Source organism: Filicampus tigris, chromosome 16 (assembly GCF_054856515.1).
Source record: "Filicampus tigris isolate MCC_2025a chromosome 16, RoL_Ftig_1.0, whole genome shotgun sequence".
Lineage (NCBI taxonomy): Eukaryota > Metazoa > Chordata > Actinopteri > Syngnathiformes > Syngnathidae > Filicampus > Filicampus tigris.
In genome coordinates this window covers 16,246,910-16,264,360 of record NC_141232.1, presented here as the reverse complement: position 1 = coordinate 16,264,360, position 17,451 = coordinate 16,246,910, and the positions used below count along the sequence as shown (strand labels likewise).

Sequence of the window (17,451 nt, the reverse complement as noted above, 5' to 3'; positions counted from 1 at the left end):
CGTCAACTTCAATGAACTGCAAAACGCGACAACCTACAAAGTGCGCAAAGTTAATGCCTGTCGTTCACCCATTAACACACACTAATTACTGATTTGGGTAACAAATGAACCTGAAACAAAGTATGTCGTTTTAAAATCTGATTATACACATTTACAGCCTCATTCAGCATATATCAGTATTTATCACCAGTTTCATCACATTAACAGTGTGCCACTCATACTGTATAAACGTTAGTAGGAAAAAATAACAGAAATAACTGTAGATATTAATTTTATGAGTTAGTTTTTCAGTTCATTTTTTTTAATAAGTAAATGTTTATTATTATTTTTTTAGATAATCTACTTTTTGTACTTGTCAATGTCAGTGTTAATCATCAAAGAATCTAAAGGGAAAAGTCGGCAGCCAGTAAAGGAATTAAATAGATTTATGGCCAATAAACAGTAAATATCAAAATAAAAAACAAAAAGGAACTTGTCTCTGAAATTCCCGCTCACTGATAAAAATAAAACACTTCAGTTTCAGAGTTTAAGACAAAAAACAAAAAGACATGATTCAAAACAAAATAGTCCAAAAGGTGTTAATCTATGCAAACTATTTCCTATGGAAAAGAAAAAACAATTCCTTAGTTATAAAAAATTCACTGCTTGAAAGATGAGTCTAATTTAGGTGGAGTATTGATTGATCAGGTCAACAAATACTAAAATATGTGAAATAAAACAAATATAGAAGTTTCTCCAAGTTGGGATATAATCACGACGTGCTTCCTGAGAAAATAGGCCCAAATTAACAAAGGTAGCCTGAAAGGTTGAGAGGTTTGAATTGCTGTGTGGCTCTACTGTTGTCCTTTGGAGGTAGTCCTTCTAGTTACCTTCGCTCATTTTGAAGACTTTCAAGCTTGTCATAAAAGATAAAATTTCCATTTTCAGGCTCTCAGTCTCTTGTACTAAAAGTATCGGTTTAGCTGTCAAGAAAACTTGCACCCTTACAGGGACAACTTTATGATTAGATATGTTAGAGGGACCTTCCTCTCCCTCTTAAAGGTCAACTTCTGAGTGATAGAAAGACTAGTTATCAAACAGTTACCACCCAGCCTTTTGAGAAGTTACATCCTCTTTTTGAGATTTGTAAATTTTCTATGACAGTTTGCTCACAGGCTGCAAGTGCTTTAGTATTGCTTCTTAACCAAGCAACCCCTATACAGAAGGGAATTAACGGGGGATCGGTGGTTTGGGTTTACGCACAAGCAGTCACGTCTACATGTTAAAAGTACTGCATAGAAAAAACATGCTAAAAATGAACAATGGATTAGTCTACACCAAGGTTATTATCGTAAACGAAAACGAACGAAATAACGAAAACTAATATTAAAAAACATTTTCGTTTACGAAATAAAATAAAAATGAAAATGTTTTTTGAAAAACGATCACTAACCTAAACGACATTGTCTGCTCACAAGACTAACTAAAACGAACGATAATCGGAGCAAAAATACCATTCGTTTTCGTCTTTGTAAACTTTTGTGATCATTTACCCGGTTTTACGACAGTTGTACAGCCGTACGGCACCTCGACGTCTAAGTGACGTAACGCGTTTACTATTAGGTCTGATGGTTATAAAACAAAACTAAAACAACATTATAATGGCGAAAGTTGCAAGAAAACGACAGAGCCCCATTTGGGATTATTTTGATTATGATTGCGTCTCGGACAAAAGCAAATGCATTGTCACAGAGACGGGTCTCGTGGGGCATATTTCTCGAGGGAAAAACCTCTCTCTCTCTCTCTTTCTCTCTCTCTTTCTCTCTTTCTCTCTCTCTCTGTCTTAAATGGACTTAAATGTGTTGACATATATTCTGATGTTACAAGTCTGCACTCTCCTGTTCAATTGCCAGGTTTTTATGTTATGTGTTAGGTTGCTTGTTTCATCTGCATTTTCACTTCAGAAGCAGCATTACTGCACTGCACTTTTCTTGGCCTTATTGCACTTAAATTTAAGTGGACAGTGGATAGATAGATAGATAGATAGATAGATAGATAGATAGATAGATAGATAGATAGATAGATAGATAGATAGATAGATAGATAGATAGATAGATAGATAGATAGATAGATAGATAGATAGATAGAAAAACACAGACAGGGCTTGTGTAATAAAAGCAAAATATGTATTGATCAAGTCAAAACTGACCTGACTAAAAGTTTTTTCCTTTTTTTTAATTTTATTTTATTTTTTATTTTTTTCTATTTATAATAATTGAAAGTTCAGTTAATTCTAATATTCTTTTACTGCATGGAGACAAAGTTTTGAGGTGATTTGAAAAAAAAAAGGTAAATAAGAAACGAGCGCATCAGACTCTAATAATGGCGTCTATTGTAGTTTGTCCGATTGATGGTGTCGTAAAATGACGTCATTTGTCACCGGGAGATGATTTGCATTTTGATTGCGAACAGCCAATCAGAATCACTACGTTTTACATATGGCAATTGATGGCACTAAGTTCTATAAATCATATCTAAAAAGCACAGTGACTTATTTTTTTGCAGTTTATTCGCTTCGTTTCACTTAGGTTTGTTGCTGCTTGTATTTTGTCTATGATTTGCATTTTATTTTATAAAACCGTGACAATGATTATTGTCACAAACAGTAACTTCTCAGCCCTTTTGATTATTGTCAATGGTGCAATGTCACTTGAATTGCCTAGCAAAGAGTTAACTCGCGCACCTGCATTGTTACGTAAAGCTCCAAATAGACAAGAACTTTTTATTTGAGTATTGTTGGAAGTAATAGCTTACAATCAAGTGATGTTGTGAACTGTTCTACTTGCTAAATGATGTCAACATATGTATTATGTTCCTGAAATTTGTAACGCGTAACCAGTCTCAGTAACTGTAGTATCCATCCATCCATTATCTGTACCGCTTCTCCTCACAAGGGTCGCGGGGCGTGCTGGAGCCTATCCCAGCTGTCTTTGGGCAGTAGGCGGGGGACACCCTGAACTGGTTGCCAGCCAATCGCAGGGCACACAGAGACAAACATCCGCACTCACAATCACACCTAGGGGCAATTTAGAGTATCCAATCAACTTACCATGCATGTTTTTGGAATGTGGGAGGAAACCGGAGTGCCCGGAGAAAACCCACGCAGGCACGGGGAGAACATGCAAACTCCACACAGGGAGGCCGGAGCCGGGATCGAACCCACGACCTCTGAACTGTGAGGCGGACGTGCTAACCAGTCGACCACCGTGCCGCCATAACTGTAGTAATATTACCAAAAAATTGGTGTAACATGTTACATTACGTTACTGCCTAAATGTAATGTATTACTGTACTGCGTTACTTTTGTAACGAGTTACCCCGACACTGCGCAGGAGTATGTGGGTGAACACGAATGGAGGAGCCTCCAGCAGCGCGTCACACTGGCTGTCGTCGATCCATCCAGCGCTGCCACCACATGCAAGTATTTTATAACATTCTTCGGTATTCCTCTCAGCCGGAACTGGGCATCGATGTGCTGAAATCACTGCCATGGGTTGCATTGCCAAACGTCCTCTGATCCAGAAAACTAAAAGCTATTTTTGTTTTGACATCACGCGAATACTGAGTGCGGTACTGGGAGTGCTCTTGCTGCCCCAAAATATCGAGGTACGGTCGGCGGGGAAGTGGAACAAAAAGAAAAGAGGCAGCATGGAAACAGTTTGTGCTGCAGGGACACAAGTGCGGTCCGTGATAGATGTGCATGACAATGTGACGGACTAATGACGGACTTGCTGACGGTCCTAAAAGATGTTACAAGTCTGCACTCTCCTGTTCAATTGCCAGGTTTTTATGTTATGTTTTAGGTTGCTTGTTTCATCTGCATTTTCACTTTAGAAGCAGCATTAATGCACTGCACTTTTCTTGGCCTTATTGCACTTAAGTTTAAGTGGACTGTTATGTTTTATTTGTTGATAGTTATTCATACATTGTTAGTAAGTTAATACATTTTTCAAATGTTATCTTTATTTGAGTCCGCTGATAGTGTAGTGGTACACACGCCTGAGTTGTATGCGGGCAGCGTGGGATCGATTCCCGCTCAGTGACAGTGTCTATGTGTGCCCTGCGACTTGCTGGCGACCAGTTCGGGGTGTAGTCTGCCTTCGCCCTTTGACGGCTGGGATAGGCTCCAGCAACTCCCCGCGACCCAATATAGGATAAGCGGTTTGGAAGCTGACATGACATGACATGACATCTTTATTTGAATAAATAACACTTGTTACTGTAAAAAAAAAAGCTGCACCTGACAAATACATCAAATTCTAAAAAAACTAAAACTAATAAAAACTAACAAATCTATTCTAATAACTGATTAAAACTAACTGAATTAGATATAAAAAGTGAAAACGAAATAACAACTAAACTAAAATGAAAAATCCCAAACTATAATAACCCTGGTCTACACTCAGTTAATTAAAGATGCTGACTAAGGAGCAAAATGGGTTTTTGCTGAATAGAGCTCAATGAGAGCAAGAGGAAGTAGAACATGCATGTTTACACAACACACAGACATGTACAAAGATGAGATTTGCATTTATTTTGATAATGCCCCAAATATAGTCTCAAGAGCAAGAACATTAAAGTGATTGATTTAAAGCAAGTCACAATGGTCTCCATTTTTCAACATAAATCCTCAAAGAAAATTGCATGCATTCACATGCTAGATCTGTGGTATGTGGTTTAACAACATTTTTATGGTGCCCATTTAAAAACCTAGAGGCACTGGGGCACGGCAGATGTGTAAAGATGAAATAATGTACTGGTAGTACGTGATATGAGCATTGTAATGGGTGCCTTGATCAAACTTAAGGCAATGAAGTTTTTTTTCTTTTAGAATGGATGAATTACAATGAGACGTCACAGTGTTGACTGGAAATGGATGGATAGATTTTACATCAAAGCTGTTGGAGCAATCAATAGTTATGCACAACATACAAACTGATGTTGAATAGTAGTGGTAACCATAGTGATTGTGCTTATTTGTGAAGCCCAAGCAGAGCCCACAGGTGGTGATTTGCCATAAAAGGCTATAGATTTTTGAAATTACTCCTCTCAAGAATAATTTTGATTGACAAAACAGAATTTGTTAAGGGACGTGGAATAGTGGTTACTAGCACATCTGCTTCACAGTCAGGAAATGCGTGTCAGTGTTACTTTCCCACACTGACATGATACTGCAATAACTGTTACAATACAGCATACGGTCATATGCTACACAAAATACATCCCAATGAAGGCAGTCAATATCGGTCGTGGAGTAATCAACTGCCAGTTGACACATTTTCATATAAAAATACTGTAGCCTCTACACCAATGTTGACGTCAATGAACAGTACGTGTCACTTATCAGACGGTAACGCCACAAGTTGTAAGAGGGTGTGCACACTTTTGCAACCACTGTTTTTGGCAACTTTTGCATTCACTTCACAAAAAAGAAGCCTATGCATTGCATAGGTTATACAGTTGGTCACAACAATGGAGGAAAACGTTTTTATACATTTTTTATATCACAAAAAGCTAGCATTTGAACCGTGGTGTGCACTTTTTATGTCCACTGTCGATAGCATGTACCATAAAATAGACTATATCGACCATTCATTTCAAGTGTAAACAAGGGGGATGTAATAATTCCCTGATTCTATGCCTGTTGCCTGCCTTGTGGCTATACTGTATATCAACAGGACTTTTCCTATTTAATTCTTGACTTGGGTGGATATTTTAGTAGTACTGTGGCATTAATGAAACTTTTTTTTTCAGATCATCAAACTTGCATTCAAATTATAAAAGATACTGAAATCTAAGCTACTGTCCATAATATTTGTAAACAATCATTTATTTGTGTATTTTTTCTTACACAAATCAAACAAATGATAACTGTCAAACTTTTTGTACATTTCTAAATGCTCTTCAAAATATTCAACACATTTGAACCACAACAATAATACCATCTTAACTTGTAACTTGTGTAAGTTAGTTGTGGAGGACTGAAATAATTTATGTTGCCAATTTTTTTAATTTGGTGTCTCACAATCACATTGAGGACAACCTACACAATGTTTGATAAAATACAGTATGATTTGAAGTATGATAATACCAAGTACTAGTATTGACCAAATGGTGCCAAAATATTTTCAAATTACACATAAGATCCTTAAAAAAAAAAAAAGACAAAAGAAAAAAAAAAACCCGATGGGGTGTCGGGAATAGTGGCGGTATGTTGTGCAGGGGTCCTCAGGAGTGCCTGGTCAGCCTCCAGGTGATAAAACTTCCTATAGCGAGACCACTGCAGAAGATGATGACGAGGCTATAGAGTTGGGAGTTGAATTCCACGGTCGCCATGGAGGATGTTGCCAAGTCCGAGAAACTGTTTATCTGTTGACAAAAACAACCCTGTTGTTTACCCTGACTACAAACATCGTTGTTTGAACACCAAGTGTAAATACAGAAACTTTGAGGCAATACGGGTAACGTTAGCGCTATTAAATGAGATGGATGAGTAATGGTGATTGATTAGTATATTCAATGGGACTGCATACTTCACGAAATGTGGTAACAAAGGCAGTTTTCTGTGAGAATAACAGTCTAGGCTAAGAAGTGTTAGAAGAGCAGCAGGAGTCCATCTTTATCCAGACAATTTAAGATATTTAGGAAAAAGGTGTCTTGAAAGGCTGCATAGCAATTTGAATTGTAGGAACTTTTTGTTGTAGCAGATTTCCAACACGTCTGCATGGGTTCTTGTTATAAAACTGTGAGAAAAAAAATAGATTATTTGTGTTGAACTAATTTGATGCTAATGACATTGATGTTCTTTCAATTGAAAAACTAACTAGGCAAAAAGAAGCAAAATGGAAACATTTCTTGCATATTACCAATACCGTATTTTCTGGACTATAAGTTGCTCCGGAGTACAAGTCACACCAGCCATAAAATGCATAATAAAGAGGACAAAAACATATGTAAGTCGCACTAGAGTATAAGTCGCATTTTGGGAGGAAATTGTGCGCTTAGTACACATCATTTCCACCGAGCTACGATGGTAACATTTAGCTAACATTCACGCATGTAGCATACAAGAGAGTTACTGTAAGATAACTTTAAACTCACCAAAACGGTTGTAGATCGATTAAATAAGTCTTTTATTTATTCGCGACCATGTAGAATGTTTCCAAGTCTCCAAAAGTATTTATGTATTCGGTCATAATTATGTCTTCGTCTCCTCTGTGCTTGGCTTCTTACGTGTGTGGCTGCATGATGCAATACCCCAGCCAGAGGCAGGCAACTGCCTGTTTGTGGTTCATTCTTGCTCAACCATCGTCTGTAAGTAACTTAGACAACTGTGTGTAATGAGCATGCAACATTTATATAGGAGCTAAATTGTGGATGATTGTAGGTTGTTGACTGAACATACTAATCGCTATCGCTAATGCTAATTGTGATCGCTAATCGTTGGCGTAGGCTCATCTTGTTCATGTCTATGAAAATACATGTGTATGTAATGCATAGATTGATATTATTTTCTGTTTCTTATGCAGTTTCACAATATAAACAGACAACTTCGCTGCACACCAAGAGTCTGTGGCGTTTGTTTGTGAATGTTTAGCTGTTTGGATAAGCTGGCTTCCTCGACTAGCAAGGCCTTAACAGTCAAATTGTCTTTTTATCATACAATTTTAATTACTTATTTAACAAAATAGACTAGACTTTAGACTTTAACCGTTTAAATTATTCATGCATTTTAATAGCTTTTAGGATGTATCTTATGTTTCTTTATGTGGGTTACAAATAACATGTGAAATGATATAGAAGTAATTGTCATGGCTTGTTAGCGCTGACTTGTATTTATGATGTTTTGTAAAGCGCCTGCAGAGGGAGACAAAACATCCTAAATACAAGTCAGCACTAACAAGACATGACAGTAATAATGTGTTAATAATTTCACACATAAATCGCTCCAGAGTATAAGTCAAACTATGAAAAAAAAAAACGAGACTTATAGTCCTGAAAATACGGTAATTATCAGCAGTGAGAGAGATAATAATGAAAATCAGACATGAACACACCCATCCACCATGTTCCCGAATCCAGCTGAGTAGGTTGTTCCGAAAAAAATCCACAGTGCAATTAAGGATCTCCCTCACTGACTGAGGCAGATGAGCCTCCACCATCTGGTGGACACAGAGAGATTGACAAGCATATAAATTATACTTGTTACCAAATTTCAACCGCACAAATGCTATCATTTCCGCTTTTCAATGAAGATCAACTTCAAATATGGGATCTTGTATTGCATGTCTGAGCTCTAAAGTTCACCAAGACAGGTTTATAAGATCAGCAACAGTCATCAACATTTTTAACTATTTTTTTCCTCTCTACATAATCTGATGAGATCCAATACAAATGCTGTATAACATTCTGCTTTTACAAAGATACACAGTAGTAAAGTTTAGTTTTGAAATTTTCAAGTTAAGAAATGCTTCAACAGGAAAATATTGACTCTTGTTATGAAAGAAATTTCAGGATACGAAAGGTAAAAATACAGTTTGGGCTGCTACTCGCAGCTCCAGATTTTCCTGAACGCAATATACTCAAATCTGCTCTGCCATTGGCTATTACCTAGCATCTTCCTGGCATCCGATTGGCTAAGAGGGACCCCTACCGTACGTGTATATGTGTGTAGATAGACAGGTAGATAGACATATATGTGATAAATATGTGATAAATATGTCTATGCAGCGTCCACGTCATTCGCCCCTCAGGCCATGAGGTGTTCAGATAGTTTTACGTGAATTAGAAACGAGGAAAAGGAAAAAAGAAGAAAATGGTTTTTTTGTCCATACCAACAAAGCAAGAGATAATAGAAAAGTATGAAAAGGGGATGCGTTTGGTTGATCTCGCCAAAGAATATGACCGTAATGTATCGACAGTCGCCACGTGATTAAATCAGTTGTTTACAAAACGGCAGGCAAAAACCACTACATAATCTAATTGTAACATGTATTTGTTACATGTTTTGATGTATTTTTATGCTTTATTTAAGATTTATGTCTGAATTTTGGGGGACTTGGAACGGATTATGGCAATTTACATGGAAAACACGTCCCTACTTACAAAATTTTCTAGTTAAGAAATTTCTTCCAGAACCAATTCATTTCGTAAGTAGGGGTACCACTGTACACGTCAACAACACCGGGTTGCTGCACAGTACATTATTTCATCTCAGAGCACACAACCAAAAGTAATGTCACGCCCACTACAGCTCTCTGTTACTCACCAGAGAAAGGAAGAAAAAAATCTCACATTCAGTATACAGCACTACAGCAACACTCTTCAACTGAAGGTATCTAGTTTTGGCGCTTCTTTGGAAAAAGTAAATCCTTACTTGGGGCTGAAAAGTCAGTCAATCTCGCAACAAAGTCATATGGAAACAATGGGCCGCAACATTTAGAACTGTTCTAAGGGAATATGCAATTGGATTGGCAGGTAGTGTCAGTGCTTGTGCTGGCTCAAAGAAGAGATGAAGCAGAAAACTGCTACAGCTCAATGTTGCCCTTTGAAGGCAGCTAAAAACATACATACAGGTACATGTCTGTTTAACCAGTTTGCGTAACCTCACAAGGCAGGGTGCAGACGAGGGAGAAAAACAAATTTTCCATGACAACTCAAGCTTTTCCAGGACATTTTACTTTTTTTCTCATTTTCCGTTTTTTCCAATTGGTCAAACATTTTCCAGGTTTTCCAGGACACATATATGGGGCTGCATGTGAGGTAAAGGCAGCGGGGAGATGGCTGTCATTACATCTTTGATGAATGCACAAGCTAACGTTGACATTTTGGACACTTTTCTTATACCATCAATTGAAATGGCGTTTGGGGATGATGAAATGCTAATGCATCTAACCATCAGAGAAGGCACTTTACCCTATTTTGCCGGTCCGCCCTCCACCCGCGACCTGGGCACCCTTCCACCCTCGTCCCTCCGTCCTTATTCATAAAAATAATCATCCTCCAACCCCGTCCATCATCGTCCTTTTAAAGAGATTCTGTCCTTGTATTCCGTCAGTACACTCCCTTCACCCCCCCCCCCCCCGATAAAAGAAGGCATCCGTGCAGTATGCCGTAGGAGAGATACTAACGGCAGAGGTTTCATAATTCATAAGCATTATTTAAAGCTCATTAGCTGGCTAATTTCCCATTGTATTGCGAGGGGATTGAAATGTTCACAATTGTTTAACCAAGATAGAATTTATCTGCCAACACATCCACGTCGCTCACGAGACCAGAGCCCGCCAGGGAACATCACGAGAATAATTGCGATTGCTTTATAACGCAATACTATTGCGTTTTATTGCCAAACTTTTGCGTTATAATGCAATACGTTTTCAGTTTTTATTACGTTATTTCGCAATAAAATAATTATTACAAAATAACGCAAGGTTATTTTAGGAGGAAATGAAAGACTTCCACTTCCAGGTGATACGGCGGCGCTGACAGAGATATTTACGCTCTAGAGATGTCCCAGTCCTAGAGAAGAACATACTTCGCACGCAAAGGGATAAGGTATATAAATGTAATGTTAACAGTTAGTTAATAAAACAAAATTGATATCCACCAACAAAGCACTAATAGTGTGCTGAAGTATATCTTTTCTTCCTCATGATTCCACTGTTTTTTTCAGTCTGCTTGATCTAAAAATGTAACTGTGACCTACTACTACTTTTGTTTCCCCTTGATTTATTTTATTGTCCCTTAAAGCCAGAAAGTTGCCATTTGAAATCACTTTAGTTTTGTGTCATGTCTGTAATCTGCTGAATGAACACCCTCAGAGTCTAGTGATTCCATAATTTTTGCCGGACATTGCATACAAATCTTTGCATTAAGGTGGTCTTTGGTTTCGTCTTTTTTTTTTTTAATTATAAAGTTTCCATGCTGAAATTAAGCCAACACCCTGACCCACATGGGTGAGCTTGGTATTCCCTTAGGCACAGAAAGGCAACAAATGGCTGCTTTGGTAAACAGGAGACAGCAAAAGTGTGGTGGGGTGAAAAAAAAAATGCAGACCCACCTTGAGTGCTAGCTTCCCTGCAACATAGAAGAGCACAGCTATTCTCTCCCAGGTAATGCCCTGTTCAAAGACTTTATCGGCCACTTTCTTGAATTTCTCCCACTTTGATCCTTCCACACAGGCTACACCATCAATTGCACTGTTACGCAAAATGAAAACATCAATGTGATGATGTTGGAAAAAATATATACAATTTTCAATTTCATAGGCATTTATTCAACAACATGAAAAGGAGAAGAAACTTACTCCTGGAATTCCTTGTCATCTTTGACCCTGTCACCAATTATTCGGATCATTTTGCCCAACTGGGTCACGATCTTCTGCTCCTGACTACTTCTTACTTCCACAGCCAGAGGAGTGAGAGGAGGGATATCTTCTGAGGGAACATCCTTTAGCTCTTCCTCTATGACCCTGGAGAAAGAACATGACGACACCACTGAAGGAGCCAACAACACTTTACAGGATGCAATCTATCCATTAGTTACATTACTTGATGGCCATTGTGGTGGGCGGTGCCAATTAGACAAGATGGATAGACACATACTTTATTCATCCTGTGTGGGAATTTGGATCGTTACAGCAGCAATATCCACAATTAGACCCCCCCCCCAAAAAAAAACGAAAAGTTGGGTAACCATCAAGACAAAAGAAAAAAAAAACAAAAGCAACATTTGAGAGGGACCAAGCAAGAATTTACTTAAACATCAATCTGAGCCAGAAGTAAAGTAGACCGAGATTTCAGGTGTTACCTGTACCTGAATCAAGGCAGTGATATAGAATAAATGTAGTCCAATTGCCACCTCAATGACCAAACTACTGCAAGTATTGTAATTACAGTAAATATGTAATAACATGTTGATCAATTACATACATCTTTAACGTTTTAAACATTAACTTGAGAACTTGTTAATACGCATTGTATGTGTGCATGTATATATTGCACACTGAATATTGATTACACATCTAAAAAGGTATTTGTTTAGAGCTGTCAAAATGTATCGATAACAAATCAATTAGAAAATTCAAACACTATTTTAATAATCACAATCTTTTAGAACCACTGTTTATTGGGGGAAAAAAGTCAAAATCCTGATTTCAGCCTCTCAACAATACTTATTGTCTGATTTCTGTAGTCCTTCACGAAAGTAGACTGATTATATTTTGTGCTCAATCAAAATAAAACATTTGCAAACATCTGCTTTTACTTTGGAAAACAATCACTGAAGCAGTAACTGAATCAATTTCAAAAAGGTTGGCAAGTACAGTGGTGCCTCTACTTCCGAACGTCTCTTCTGACAAAATTGTCAAGTTACGAAAGGCCACAACAGCAAAATATTTCCTCTTGTTACGAAACAAATTTCAGGATACGAAAGGTAAAAATACAATATGGGCTGCTAGTCGCAGCTCCAGAGTTTCCTGAACGCAACATACTCAAAGCTGCTCTGCCATTGGCTATTACCTAGTGGGACCTCTACCGTATGTGTCTATTTGTGTAGATAGACAGGTAGATAGATATATATGTGATACATACGTCTATGCAGTGTCCTCATCCTCGTCATTCGCCCCTGAGGTTTTCCGATAGTTTTACTTGAATTAGAAATGAGGAAAAGAAAAAAAAAAGTAGAAAATCGTTTTTTTTTTGTCCATACAAACAAAGCAAGAGATAATAGAAAAATATGAACAAGGGATGCGTTTGGTTGATCTCGCCAAAGAATATAACCGTAATGTATCGACAGTCACCACGTTATTAAGCCATTAAGTCCTAAAGCGCCTTTCTCAACAGCTCTCTGAAACGGCCCCCTTTGGAATTACCCTTGAAAACCTGAAGTTCTCCCAGAAATTCAACACTTACAAAATGATTAGTATCCCAGCCCCTGTAGCAGACAGAAATATAATTCCAAAAGAACTAAAGAGCTTAGACATGTGGCTTTCACACAGGCAGAATTTATTATTATTTACTGTTTCAATCGAAGTTGTAAAAATAACGTGTCAGTGCAAGAGAAGCACTATTTTATTTTATTTTATTTTTTAAATCGAGTGGTAATTACCATCCTCTATTCTGTTACAAAGATGTCAATATCGTAATTGTCTACAAATCATATCATATCACGTTCGACTGGTTCCACTTCATAAGTAGAGGTACCACTGTAATTTCAAGAATGTCATTATTTTCCACCCGAGGTGTATTTGTATTTGAATTTGGGATAAGTTGTCGAACATGCTGTGTATCGGTTGGCTTCATTCTAACCACAGAGCATTCAGTAACTTTGATGTATGAGGATGTCATCTTTTTCATCATAGTGTGTTGACCTGTTTTTTGTTTTGTATCTTCTGCTGGATGGAATTCATCTGCATCCACGTTGAGTTGCTGTTGAGATTTTTCCTTTTTCAGGTATGAGTTCATTCCATCCGAGGCTTTTGATGTCCTTCCTCCACTTGATGTGCTTCGTGTTTTTAGTATGTTTAATTGTGCCATTTTCTCAGCAATTTCAGTATTCAGTTGTAATTTTTCTTTCCTTCTGCGAAGTTGTTCCTCCTCTTCTTCCAACGCATGTTTCTCGTCCAATAAACTTTGTCTTGTAGCTAAAGCAGCCAGTTCAGCTTCAGTTCTTAAACGTGCAGATGAAGTTGTTGAATGCATGCTTTGAGATGTCTCAGATGATCCAAAATTATTATTGTTTATTTATATAAAAAAAACTTTGTGAAACTGCAACAAAATTGTAAACAAATTAGAACAAAAATATTAAAACTTAAAGAGCAGGTGCATTAGTCCCCTGAGTTGTTCACAAGAATATAACAATAATAACTAAAACGGTCTGTAAAATATATTGCATCCGTGATTTGTCAGTGCTGTTTGGACTTATCATCATAAGGAGTTATGCTGGCGAAGGAGTCTGTAATCGTTTTTCGAGTAGATGAAGTTTCACCTCGGGTCCCACTTCTTAGTTTGAACTGCTCATACAGGTGCTTGTGACGGCGTTTGCAGCAACAACGGCAAGGCACTGTTGGCAAAGGAGGTTTTGTTCTTCTGGCTCTTCCTTTTTATAGCCGAAATACTTTCATATTTTGGATGTTGACTTTCTTTTGGGGACTAAGTGCACTGCCGCTTCTGCCGCTGCTCCATGTCGCCTGTTATTTTCAGAGCAGACAGCAGAGTGGAGGGGGAGGGGCCGGTGACTGATTAGCAGGAAGGGGGGGGGGGGGTGAGCTATGTAAGGGCACGGAGTAGCTTTCTGCTTTTTTGAAGCAAAACCAAAGTTTGTGTGTTCTAAGAAAAAAAAAAAAAGTTAAAACATCGCACGTCCTACGATGTGACTATCGCGCATGCGCACATCGCAATCGCGACGTTCAAAAGACACATCGTGCAGGCCTAGTGCACAGTGTTCCCAGGGTCAGTAGAATCTCTTATAAAGTTCACTGAAAATTTAAATAAATACTTCCTTGAAGTTAACACTGTTTTAAATTGATTTATTATCAGCCATCAGATTTTTAAAAAAGGCTGATACCGATATTCGTCAAAATACTTATTTTCACACAGGGCCAGATAAGAGTGGATTTTTTCGCCCTTTTTTGTACACTGAAATGCAGTTCCTTCGGTTAGGCCTATGTGACCTACAGATTTATGTGATACATTTAAATTAAAGAATTTTACAGTACCTAAATGCCATTAAAAATTTTCTTAATAATAATAAGAAGAACCAACAATTTTGTCTGTGTGGGTATCTCTGGTGTGAGTTCAAGTAAAACCGCAAAGCTGCTTGTGAAAAGTAATTTTACATTTTACAATGATTAAACATTGGCTGGAGTTGACAAAGTTTCTAAATGTGTTTTTTCCCCCAATTGCATGTGAAAACTAGAAAACCTACAGTATGTTACTAGTGGTCCAGATGCTTGACAGCATGATATTGGACCCTCAAATGTTATTTTTTTAATTGACATTACAATGCTGAGAGTCGAGACACCTGACACCTCATTAGTACACCTACCTGTGCACAAAATAATGGAGTGTGTAGTGTGTGTGCAGACCAAACCACCCCCCTTCCAAAAAAAGCGGGGGGACTGTGAATGACAGATTATCAAGGTTGTATATTTGCCAATGGGCGTAGTTTTTGATGGCATATGCTTTCTTATTGCGTTATTTAATCTATGCAACTAGTACAAATATTTCCCTTATTGGCCTGTAAGAGCACGTTGTCAATCAAAACTGATATCATTGTTGAAAACTGTTAACTTTCATTTAATTGACAAACATCACAAATTGGTTCATTTTTCTTTTCTTTCTTTTATCTGTATCCTCTTACATAATTATACTTTTAAAAAGTTTTACTCAGTTTCGTGAAGAGATATGTTTTGATTAAATGTGCTTTGTTAAATGTGAAAATATAATCATCCCTAACAATCATCCGTAACCCATGCATACTGTACAATACGGCTAGCCAAGGTTTAGTAGGGGTGTGTGAATGAACACGGAAGAAAGGCACTTACTCCTTTATCAGGGCTTCTCCGATTCTCTCATCTGTGGAGGAAAACAGCACGTTTAAGTAGGCAATAGTTTTTTTTGTTTTTGTTTTTTAATCTGTCATGAGAGTGTAATACTTTGGGCGGTTCATTGGCACACTTTAATTCACTCTGGTGCCGCTGCTATGCTGTTGTAGTAGTTGGATTGTGGACAACTTTACCAAATAGAAATAATCTAACTTTACACACTGTGGTCTGTCGATATTAAACAGTTTGCGTGTCGATTACAGGCTTACCTGATATACCGTTTCCTTCGCACGCCATCGTACTAACATAAAACGAAAGTAACGATGTTCTTCCCGTTGTTTGGCACAATCACACAAATGATGACTCCAGTCAAGTCGATGATTCTGAAACGAACATATAAATAGCTGCGATTTTCTGTGACACCGGTAACTACTCAAGTCAACCTAACTTTGTCGAGAAATGCCAAAGTTATCTTCTTCGTCCTCTGTAGTTAGAGGTGGTCGACGGATAAACCCACAACAACCTCTACTGCTACCCTGAGGACGGAAGTTGCTACATGTCTCTTGCTCCGTCCTATCGCCTTTGGCTCTTTTCTAGGGTTAGTTTGCAACTGAAGCTGTACTTTAAAATTATTACCAAATTGTGATTTTTGTAATGTGTGTAGAGTATTTTGTGCAGAATTTGCCCCTAATTTTTGAAAAAAAATGGAGGAATGTTTTTTTATGGCAATTCAAATGTGAAGGAAATTATGATTTCTCTACTGCATGTACTGTATTTTGTGCAGACTTTGACTCTTGGCATGCTGATAGTCTGGGCTTTCCGGAGGAACAACCCACTGGAATTATTTTCTACTTATTGGACAATTTTTTTTTTTAGGGCAGTTCAAATGTGAGGGGAATGATGATTTCTCTACTGCAAGTAATGGGTTTTTTACAGACTTTGCCTCTGATTAAAAAAAAAAAAATGTACAGTAAAATCTGTCCGAACTTGGCATGCTGATAGTCTGGGCCCTCAGGAAGAACAACCCACTGGAATGATTGTCTACTTATTGGAGGAATGTTTTTTTATGGCAGTCCAAACCTGAGGGAAATGATAATTTTTGTACTGTTTGTAATGTGTTTTGTGCAGACTTTGCCTCTAATTTTTGAAAAATCTATACAGTAAAATCAGTCCAACCTTGACATGCTGATAGTATTTCTCTTCAGGAAGAAGAATCCACTGGAATGATTTTCTACTTATTGGAGGAATGTTTTTTATGGCAGTTCAAACTTGAGGGAAATGATGATTTGTCTACTGCATGTACTGTGTTTTGTGCATACTTTGCCTCTATTTAAAAGAAACGCGTACAGTAAAATCAGTCCAAACTTCGTATGCATATGGACCACCTGGAAGAAGAATCCACTGGAATGATTATCTACTTAATGGAGGAATCTTTTTCATGGCAGTTCAAACATGAAGGAAGTGATTCATTGTGCACTGTATTTTGTGCACAGTTGTGACATGCGGAAAAGTATTTACCGTAAGGTTTGAAATACGCGCGCACTCAAAAACGTAGGAGCGTTAAGCTTGACTACGGGAAAAAAACGAGAGCGTGATAGCTTGACCGCAGCGTTCACACGGCGTAAGTGGTTTCTCAGAATTAATCTTACACGTGTGTTTGGACCCAATTTAAATCTAAAAAATTAAAAATTACTATGTTAAAATTAAGTCCCAAAAATGTAACCCTGAAATGTTAGCACTCCAATTTTTGTTGTGCAGTTATTATTTACACACTGTTAGGTTTTGAAACTGGTTGAAACATTTGACTTCAGATAGCTCACTTATTTTTCAATATTCTACCATGAGCCAGCTTTCCAATACTGTACTCC

General features: G+C 37.7%; 1 protein-coding gene across 1 annotated transcript; it reads right to left on the bottom strand.

Annotated features, from left to right (window-relative positions):
• Nucleotides 1-4,550: 4,550 nt before the first annotated feature.
• LOC147135001 (apoptosis regulator BAX-like) lies at nt 4,551-16,142 on the bottom strand. Its single transcript, XM_086056590.1, has 6 exons — nt 15,853-16,142; nt 15,584-15,614; nt 11,345-11,509; nt 11,099-11,237; nt 8,097-8,201; nt 4,551-6,408 (listed from the first exon to the last, which is right to left on the bottom strand). The coding sequence occupies exons 1-6, from the start codon at nt 15,878-15,880 to the stop codon at nt 6,268-6,270; spliced, it is 609 nt and encodes a 202-aa protein (XP_085912716.1). The 5' UTR covers nt 15,881-16,142; the 3' UTR covers nt 4,551-6,267.
• Between the last annotated feature and the right edge of the window lie 1,309 nt (nt 16,143-17,451).

Coding starts and splice junctions, on each gene's coding strand:
- LOC147135001 (XM_086056590.1), bottom strand. CDS start 15,880: ATGGCGTGCGAAGGAAACGGTATATCAG. Junction 8,202..11,098: donor CAGGGAAGCTAGCACTCAAG/GTGGGTCTGCAT, acceptor TGTGTCCACCAG/ATGGTGGAGGCTCATCTGCC. Junction 6,409..8,096: donor TTCGGGAACATGGTGGATGG/GTGTGTTCATGT, acceptor TTTTGTCAACAG/ATAAACAGTTTCTCGGACTT.